Source organism: Dendrobates tinctorius, unplaced genomic scaffold (genome assembly GCF_039654945.1).
Source record: "Dendrobates tinctorius isolate UK_male_01 unplaced genomic scaffold, ASM3965494v1 ptg000201l, whole genome shotgun sequence".
NCBI classification, from domain to species: Eukaryota; Metazoa; Chordata; class Amphibia; order Anura; family Dendrobatidae; genus Dendrobates; species Dendrobates tinctorius.
The window spans coordinates 15,150,001-15,159,920 of NW_027361868.1; the positions used below are offsets into that span (position 1 = coordinate 15,150,001).

General features: G+C 44.8%; 1 protein-coding gene across 1 annotated transcript in view; it reads right to left on the reverse strand.

Annotated features, from left to right (window-relative positions):
• The window catches only part of HAAO (3-hydroxyanthranilate 3,4-dioxygenase), a 56,030-nt gene extending 46,531 nt beyond the window's left edge, over positions 1-9,499 (reverse strand). Inside the window, exons 1-2 of the mRNA XM_073553452.1 lie at positions 9,316-9,499; positions 5,194-5,272 (exon numbers count right to left, since the gene is read on the reverse strand). Of these exons, the coding sequence (XP_073409553.1) occupies positions 5,194-5,272; positions 9,316-9,392 (156 nt within the window). The 5' untranslated portion in view covers positions 9,393-9,499. The remainder of the gene's footprint in view (positions 1-5,193; positions 5,273-9,315) is intronic.
• Between the last annotated feature and the right edge of the window lie 421 nt (positions 9,500-9,920).

Below are 9,920 nucleotides of genomic sequence, written 5' to 3' on the forward strand. Positions count from 1 at the left end.
AGATTATGCCCCCATATGCTGCCCCCATATGCTGCTCCATAGATTATGCCCCATATGCTGCTCCATAGATTATGCCCCCATATGCTGCTCCATAGACTATGCCCTCATATGCTGCCCCATAGAATATGCCCCCATATGCTGCTCAATAGATTATTCCCCCATATGCTGCCCCCATATGCTGCTCCATAGATTATGCCCCATATGCTGCTCCATAGATTATGCCCCCACATACTTCCCCCATATGCTGCTCTATAGATTATGCCCCCATATGCTGCCCCCATAAGATGCTCCATATGTTATGTCCCCATATGCTGCTGCCCAAAAAAAAATGCCATACTCACCTCTCCATCGCTGGGGGGCTAGGTACCGGTGTCGCCGCTCGCTCAGGACCCGGAACCTGAGATATTCACCTGTCCTGGGTCCATCGCTGCTCACCGCTGTCTGCCGCTTCCTGTGTCAGTGACTCTTCTGCCAGCAGAAGGCGCGGCGTGCACTTACCACGTCATTGCGCCCTCTGCTGCCTAAACGTCACTGACACAGGAGGCAGCAGACAGCGGTGAACAGTGATGGACCCGGGACAAGTGAATATTGGACATACTTACCCCCTCCTGGTGTGGTCTCTGCAGCCCCGCTTCTCCCACGGTCTCCCTTCTTCCTTTCAGCGGTCACGTGGTACCACTCATTAACCTCATGAATATGCGCATATTCATGAGTTTAATGAGTGGTACCACATGACCGCTGAAGGCAGGAAGGGAGACCGTGGGAGAAGCGGGGGGGGGCTGCAGAGACCACGCCAGCGGGGGGTCAGTATGATCTGACACCCCCGCTCCCCTGCCGACCCCCCAGGTATATGACTCGTGTATAAGTAGAGAGGGGGACTTTCAGCCCATAAAAAGGCTGAAAATCTCAGCTTATACACGAGTATATACGGTATATAAAACTACTACTGTCTCTTTTTATGCAGAAGACGCTCTATAAGTCAATAGTCTTGGTCAACCCCATGTTGGGGACTTTGGTAAACATCGTACATTTTCATTATGTCCCATGCTGGGACATTGCTCTTTGAAATACTGTATGTAATATTGTATCTGCTGCTACATGAATGGATAATTATCTAGAGCAGACAAAATAAGTCAAAGGTTTCTAATTCATATTTATGACTTGATCATTTGATGCATTTCGGTAATTAATGAATTTTCTCGGAAGCGGAGTTTACCTAAAAACAGGTAACGTGTAATTAAATTAGCTCATTATAAACAGTCGGCGACAATGTTCATCATCTCTGCTTCAGCGCTTTCTGTTTGGAGACAAATTGTTTTTTGGTGACCGTGCACTTTTGCAATTTTAGCTCAATTTTAACTGAGCCAAGATTTTTTTTTTTATATGAACTCTCTCATAGTCAGATAGCTATTAAAACTTTCAACATAATGCAAAGCCTGGAATTTCATACCAGGTAAACCAATAAATTCTTGTAGAACATTCAACTTTAATCTAATACATTGGAACAAGAAAGGCCTATAGCGCTCCCTATGTGTCCTCTGCTGGTAAAGGTGTAGACAGAGCATATGGAAGAAGTGGCCAACATTGGATGAGAAGGTGTTTTGTTGAGAACACTTGTTTCTGGTGGCTACCAACATTTGGTGTAGCATAGCGAGTGGAGTACATGTTGGTCCCGTACAAAAGTTCGACTTGGGCCCCATTTCTCTATCATGTGATGTCAGATGGCCTCACAGCGCATAGGTGCAGTCATCAAAGAGGCTGGCCATAAACATCATAAGACTTGAATCGCCAGTAATTGGTAGGAGGACGGCTAGCCATTAGGAAGAGAGTCTGTTTATTAGCCAGCTTAATCTGCTCGTTTTTCTGGCCATAAGGGACGCTGGTAACAGTCATGTAGTGGTGCTATTTGGCATCTGGCTAGCCCAACTCATGGGCCCAATAAGAGATGCAGGATCTGCTCCATTGGAGGAACTTTTTCCACTTCGAAACGTGTTGGCATTAAATGGGAATAAATGATTGACCTTTTAATATAACTGGATTGTGTATTATGTCAAGCAGCGCACGAAAGTCCAAAAAACAAGTTCCATAGGAAATTAAGACAAAAAAACAGACTAACAAGGGAAGATCTACAGGGATAAAGGAAAATACCAATCACACCAATATGCACTTGCCTTCTAGCTCTGCAGTAAGGTGAAATAAAAAATTGAAATTGTTTATAGCAAATGGACTGCCCAGATATTACTTTTATGTACATATCCTGAATATTATTTTTCTATACTGCATTTTATGTTCACTGTTTATTTCAGTTTTTGTGGGTTTGTGGTGTTACTGTAGCTTTACAAAAGAAGGGAAAGGTTCTCAGAGACCGTCCAAGAGAAGGAGAACTGTCCTGGCCAGGCCCAGAAGGAGCAGGGTTCTGGCTGGAAGAGTGAAGTGTAGTGTCACAGATACACTGTGCCCGGACACTAGTAGGGGAGCAAGAGGGAGCCCATGCACTAAGACGCTTTGGCTCCATTGAACACAGAGGGTCAGATTTAAAAAATGTCTACAAGAAAAATGAAAAGATTAATGTTTTAATCTTAACAACTCCTTTCCAAATGTCTCATTAGAGAGGTTTTGAGAGGTTTATGTCACATCTAAGACCTGGTTCCTAAAACACCAGTGTCATACATGGTATATAAGGGGGGATCAATTGCATATTTTACATTGGGACTCACAAGCTTCAAATGTGGCCTCCACTTGCTTCACTCATGGCGGGCTTCAGGCTTCTGTTGGCCCTTGGGTGACAGATTTCCAGATTGCCGCTCTTCACTTTCAATTTTTCCTCTTTGCCTTCCAAGAGTTGTACCTTTTTTGGGGGGGATACGTGCTGCATAGGGATGAGCGAACCCGAACTGCAAAGTTAGGGATCTGCACGGACACATAGGGTCCGATACCGAACCTCGAACACTGACTTTTAACAGGATGTTTGGTTTGCTGTCCAGGTACAGATGCCATAACGTTTGTTGAAAGATTCAAAGAAGGAAACTTTTATGGATTAAACGTGCGCTGCCAGACCATCACTCCTCACAAGTTGTGTGCTTAATACATTTATTTCCCTACGCGTTTCAAAGTTCAAAAACTTCTTCCTCAGGGGATGATATGTACATAAAAGAATTTTTGTAAATTTACTTGAAAAAAAAAAGAAAAATTGCTGCTACATTTTTTTTTAAACTTTCTAACAAAATAAAAGGACATTTGCCAAATGGCAACGAAGTAAGGTAGACATGAGGTCAATGTTATTTATTAACTATTTTGAGTGCTACAGTTGTGACCAAAAGTATTGACACCCCTGCAATTCTGTCAGATAATACTCAGTTTCTTCCTGAAAATGATTGCAAACACATTCTTTGGTATTATCTTCATTTAATTTGTCTTAAATGAAAAAACACAAAAAGAATTGTCCTAAAGCCAAATTGGATATAATTCCACACCAAACATAAAAAAGAGGGTGGACAAAAGTATTGGCACTGTTCGAAAAATCATGTGATGCTTCTCTAATTTGTGTGATTAACAGCACCTCTAACTTACCTGTGGCACCTAACAGGTGTTGGCAATAACTAAATCACACTTGCAGGCAGTTGACATGGATTAAAGTTGACTCAACCTCTGTCCTCTGTCCTTGTGTGTACCACATTGAGCATGGAGAAAAGAAAGAAGACCAAAGAACTGTCTGAGGACTTGAGAAGCCAAACTGTGAGGAAGCATGAGCAATCTCAAGGCTACAAGTCCATCTCCAAAGACCTGAATGTTCCTGTGTCTACCGTGCGCAGTGTCATCAAGAAGTTTAAAGCACATGGCACTGTGGCTAACCTCCCTAGATGTGGATGGAAAAGAAAAATTGACAAGAGATTTCAATGCAAGATTGTGCGGATGTTGGATAAAGAACCTCGACTAACATCCAAACAAGTTCAAGCTGCCCTGCAGTCCGAGGGTACAACAGTGTCAACCCGTACTATCCGTCGGCGTCTGAATGAAAAGGGACTGTATGGTAGGAGACCCAGGAAGACTCCACTTCTTACCCCGAGACATAAAAAAGCCAGGCTGGAGTTTGCCAAAACATACCTGAAAAAGCCTAAAACGTTTTGGAAGAATGTTCCCTGGTCAGATGAGAGTAGAGCTTTTTTGGCAAAGGCATCAACATAGAGTTTACAGGAGGAAAAAAGAGGCATTCAAAGAAAAGAACACGGTCCCTGCAGTCAAACATGGCGGAGGTTCCCTGATGCTTTGGGGTTGCTTTGCTGCCTCTGGCACTGGACTGCTTGACCGTGTGCATGGCATTATGAAGTCAGAAGGCTACCAACAAATTTTGCAGCATAAAGTAGGGCCCAGTGTGAGAAAGCTGTGTCTCCCTCAGAGGTCATGGGTCTTCCATCAGGACAATGACCCAAAACACACTTCAAAAAGCACTAGAAAATGGTTTCAGAGAAAGCACTGGAGACTTCTAAGGTGGCCAGCAATGAGTCCAGACCTGAATCCCATAGAACACCTGTGGAGAGATCTAAAAATGGCAGTATGGAGAAGGCACCCTTCTAATATCAGGGACCTGGAGCAGTTTGCCAAAGAAGAATGGTCTAAAATTCCAGCAGAGCATTGTAAGAAACTCATTGATGGTTACCGGAAGCGGTTGGTCGCAGTTATTTTGGCTAAAGGTTGTGCAACCAAGTATTAGGCTGAGGGTGCCAATACTTTTGTCTGGCCCATTTTTGATGTTTGTGTGAAATGATCAATGTTTGCTTTTTGCTTCATTCTCTTTTGTGTTTTTTCATTTAAGACAAATTAAATGAAGATAATAATACCAAAGAATTTGTGTTTGCAATCATTTTCAGGAAGAAACTGAGTATTATCTGACAGAATTGCAGGGGTATCAATACTTTTGGCCACAACTGTATGACTATCTGGATTAAAGGGATAAACAATTAAAGTAAAAAAAAATTGCTTATTTTTTGCCATTTTTTTCTCAAATTTCTGAAATTTTCATAAATAAATACAAAACATATCGACCTAATTTTATCACTATCATAAAGCACAATGTGTCACGAAAAAGAAATCTCAGAATCACTGGGATATGTTAAAACATTCCAGAATTATTGCCATATGAAGTGACAAGTCAGATTTCAAAAATTTGGCCCGGTCACTAAGAGTCTGCATTACCTCTTCGCCCTCTTCGATGTGATAATCTTTCCTCTGGTTCGGGCCTCCTACGAACATTACTGTCAGCTGATTATTGTGCCTGAAAAAAACAATTATAAAATCTTAAAATTAGAAAACGATGATCCCCAAAAGCAAATCCTAATTTGTAATTCTCTTGGTTTTCTCGGAAGGAATTTGTTAGTCCGGCCACAGAGGTAACTTCCTTTGCTGTTTTTTTTCTTTCTATCGTGCTCTTACCCTAATTACATAATCAGGAAACAATCAGTGACCTCAGGGAGACCAGTCAAAGAAAACACTGCGACAGCCGGCAAAGGCGCTCAATCAGTGAAATCCTAGGTGCAATGCTCCCTGGGAAACACGAATATGCAAATAAAGTCCGTGGAGCCTCATTTAAGAGTCTCAAACACGATCTGGCTAGTCCCGTGTTTGAGACTCTTAAATGAGGCTCCATGGACTTTATTTGCATATTCCTATTAACATAATGGGATACATTGGTGCATTAGGTATAAAGTATACACAAGGAAATGGAGACAACAGTCCGGTCTCCCTTGCACAATAATAAGTTTGTCCAGCCAACAGTTAGATATATTGCATAAAATTTTGTGTTCGCCCAGTGGTTTGAAACTGAAAAAAAAAAATTAGAATATATCGGGTGGTAATAATGTAGCTGGATTGTTTGAGTTAATTCTAACAGGATTGTGCCATCAGATTGTTTAAATTAGATTTTTATGTGAAATTTGTTTTCTTTTTAATATTTGGTCATGTGTTTTTTTTTCTTATATTAAAAAATAAAAATGAGAAATCTTGAAATTTTCACACTGGTCACCGCTAGTGACTGATTATACTTGACAACAGGCAGCAAACAAGTTATGCAGAAGAGAGACTCCCAGTGGCGTAACTACAAAGTTATGAGCCCCGGTGCGAACTTTCAAATGGGCCCCCATGCCAAAATACACATGTGGCTCCGCTCCGTACACCTCGTATACACGCGGCTCCGCTCCGTACACCTCGTACACAAGCGGCTCGGCTCCGCTCACCTCGTACACACATGGCTCTGCTCCGCACACCTTGTACACACGCTGCTCCGCTCTGTACACCTCGTACACACGCGGCTCCGCTCCGTACACCTCGTACACATGCGGCTCAGCTCCGTACACCTCGTACACACGCGGCTCCGCTCCGTACACACGCGGCTCCGCTCCGTACACCTCGTACACACGCGGCTTCGCTCCGCACACCTTGTACACACACGGCTCCACTCCGTACACCTCGTACACACGCGGCTCTGCTCTGCACACCTCATACACACGCGGCTCCGCTCCGCACACCTCGAACACATGCGGCTCCGCTCCGTACACCTCGTACACACGCAGCTCTGCTCCGTACACCTCGTACACACACGGCTCCGCACCGTCGAAAATTGTACACACACATCTCTGCTACATCCACACTGTAAACGCCTCCTGACCCCACACATAAACTGCGCCTCATCCAGCACCATGACAACCAGTACAGCAGATTCCTGCATATACAGAGACCCCTGATCATGTGACCCCTGACCCCTCCCCTCCTGTGACCTCATCACAGGTCCTGTGCGCACATTAGAGAACAGCCTAGTGACGTCATTGCAGGCTGTGGGGGGCTGCGGCAGGTCTCTGCAGGAGGGTGAGGATGGGGTCGGTGCATGGGGGTGGGCCGCCCTCGCACACTCAGGGCAGCGGGGTACTCGGTACCGGGCCGGTGTCAAGGTGGGAATGTGTCACAGCAGCGGTGACCCGGTCCGTGGCCCTTGGCGCCCAATATCAATGACGGTGATGTAGTTAATGGTAGAATAGTTTGTGACGCCACCCGTGGTGTTTGGCAAGTAAGGTGTTGAGCCAACGCTGCATGCAGATCCGCTGGGACTGATGGTGTGGTGCAGCAGAGATGGTGTAGCTCCCCACAGGTTGAGCTGTAGTCCCAGGGCAGTGTAGGTGCAATGGATGAGGAGAGGCGCAGAATGGTATGGAGGCTGGTACCCAGGTGTAGCGGTGTTGGAATAACTGGAGGACACCAGAGTATGCGGTTCCAAAGCTTTACTCACTGTTTGCAGTTCACACAACTGCCTGCCTCCGTGCTGAGTTCTCCAGGTCAGGGCTCCAGCCAACCTTCAGGCAGGATAGGATTCTCCCTTCCACACTCCACCAACATGTACCTTACTGAACGACTCCTCCAATGCGCCTTTAGGTGCAAAGCACTCCAGTACTTAGTTACCCTGGAATGCCTCTCTCTAGGTGTTCCTAGTCTTTACTTGTATGACAGACAGCTGTAGCCTGCTTCGGGGACTCCTCACTGCGTCCCGGCTCTCTATTCAGTTGCTGTTGTGTCCCAAGTCTATGATGGGATCAAGGCGTTAGCGGCTCACTACTCCTCCGGTGTCTGTTGCCGGACATAAAGATCCAATCAACCTCGGGGACCGGGCCCCGGCCTTTGCGCTCTCTGGACTGGAAGGGTTCTCTATCTTTCTTCAACCAGCTTCCCACTGTCCTTCAATTCTCCTTCGTTCCAATCTGTTCTCTCTCTCTTATGGAATCTGTAGTCTCCAGTCTACGTCTCTTTCTCCTTCTCTTCCTTCCCTAGGGAGCTCGTTCCACTAAGACCAGTCCTCAGCCTCTCCTGACTGCCTTCCTCCGCCTTGAGCTCCTCTCAGGCTGACCTGCTGTCAGCCTGCTCTTTCTCTCTGGGCCTCACCCCAGACTGACCTTCTGTCAGACTGACCTGAAATCCTACACCTTTCCTCTCTTTTATATCTAACTCCACCCGCCTCCCCAGCACCTCTCGTGTTATGAAGCCAGGGACCACAAAAGGCACCCTATGACCTTTCCAGCATAAAGCATGGATGGGTCCCTGCTGAACTATCCTGTGTGTGGGGTGCAGGTGTTGGAATGCGGAAAGGAGTTCCCAGCCTACCTGGATGGTGGGGCACTACACCTTAGGAGAAGATGCAGTACCTCTGTGGCGACTGAAGCCTCAGGGGCGCCTCAGGGGCGCCACAGGGGCGTGGCGGCTCAGTGCAGTGCAGGTAAAATATACTCCCGGGTGGGACGTGGGTGGGTCAAAAACGGGACTGTCCCGCAAGAATTGGGATGGCTGGGAGATATGGTCTGACCTGCCGGGCCCCGGACTCCCCCCAGGCCCGGTCGAAGCAGTCGCCACTGGTAGTTACGCCCCTGGAGACTTCTATTAGTCGGCACTTTTGTTTTTCAGGTTTAAAGAGTAACTGCTTTTTTAATTTTTATCTCATAAATGAATAGTGCACATTAAAATAAGCAACTTATGTCTTATCAGATAAATCTGCTTCTTTCTCTGGCAAAATTGATCAGTCATTAAAAAATTCTCAATTCCTGGGTAAAATCTGTATTCAGTAAAGGCTGACCTTCCCATTAATGAGATAGGAGATGGCAGCTGCTGTGGATATAATTCTATGTCGACGGAAGGATGGAGAAGCTGGAGGCAGCGCTCCTACATCTCCCTCTTCCTACTAGATAGAATCTCATCGGTATCATCTTTCATCTTCTCTCGCGGTAATGGGAAAGGCTTCACTGAATACAGATTTTACCTAAGAATTGAGAATTTTGATAAAGACTGATCAGTTTTGGCAGAGAAAGAAGCAAATGTTTCTGATAAGATATATTACAAACTTGCTTATTTTCATGTGCACTATTGATTTAGAAGATAAAAAATAAAATGACTGCTAGGTTATGTTCACATGTTGCATTTTTGCAGCATTTTTTTTTTGCTGCCCTTTTTAATGCAAATTTTAAGCTGCATTTTACAGTACCGGCAAAGACTATGAGATTTCAGAAATCTCATGCACACACATCAGTTTTATTTTCCTGACTGCAGCATGTCACTTCTTGGAGCGTTTTTTTTTCTGCGTATTTGCATCATTTTGTTTTGCCCATAGGAAACAACAGGAAAGTGCAAAAATGCAGCAAAAAAAAAAACAAAACGCAAGTATTTGTTTTTGCTGCAAATACCTGAGGGAGTTAAATCATGCTTTTTGGGGGACACTAAACTTTATCAGCCTGCACAAGAGACAACAAAAACATTCAAAAAATGCAGCAAAAACTTTGCACTTACATAAGTTTGTTGCACACGGGGGGTAAGAAGTACGCCTTGTTCTCCTGTATCCATCTCTTTACATTAATCGGCAGCATCTCCTTATCTGACAGCAGAGGATCGCCGTATGTAGGGAAATGGACGATGGGCAAAAGTAAAAGCCTTTATGGAGAAAAGCAGACTGGGCATTTTAAAACTACTGCCTGTTTACCAAGCAAAGGTTGAAAGGTGCAAAGGTAAAGCTGTGCAGATATGGTGACAATTTAAAGGGAACCTGTCACACTGAGAATGGGATCTGATCTCCAGGCAGGATGTTACACGGCAGGAGCCGCTGATCAGAGTATAGATATACATTTTTGTGGGAACATTTTCAGTAAAATTTGCATTTTATTCATTGAAATCCCTGGTGTTTGTGTGTATGAGTCCAGTGGGCGGTCCTACTCAGTGACTGCCATTGTTCCCTTATGACTGTGCAGGCAGGGATAACTGTCAATCACTCGTAGGATCGCCTACTGGACTCCTCTGCATACAAACACCAGGGACTCCAGTGATTGAGATACAAGTTATATTGAATGTTTTTTCCAACAAACCTGTATATCATTCTGCTCAGCTTCTCCTTCTCTATA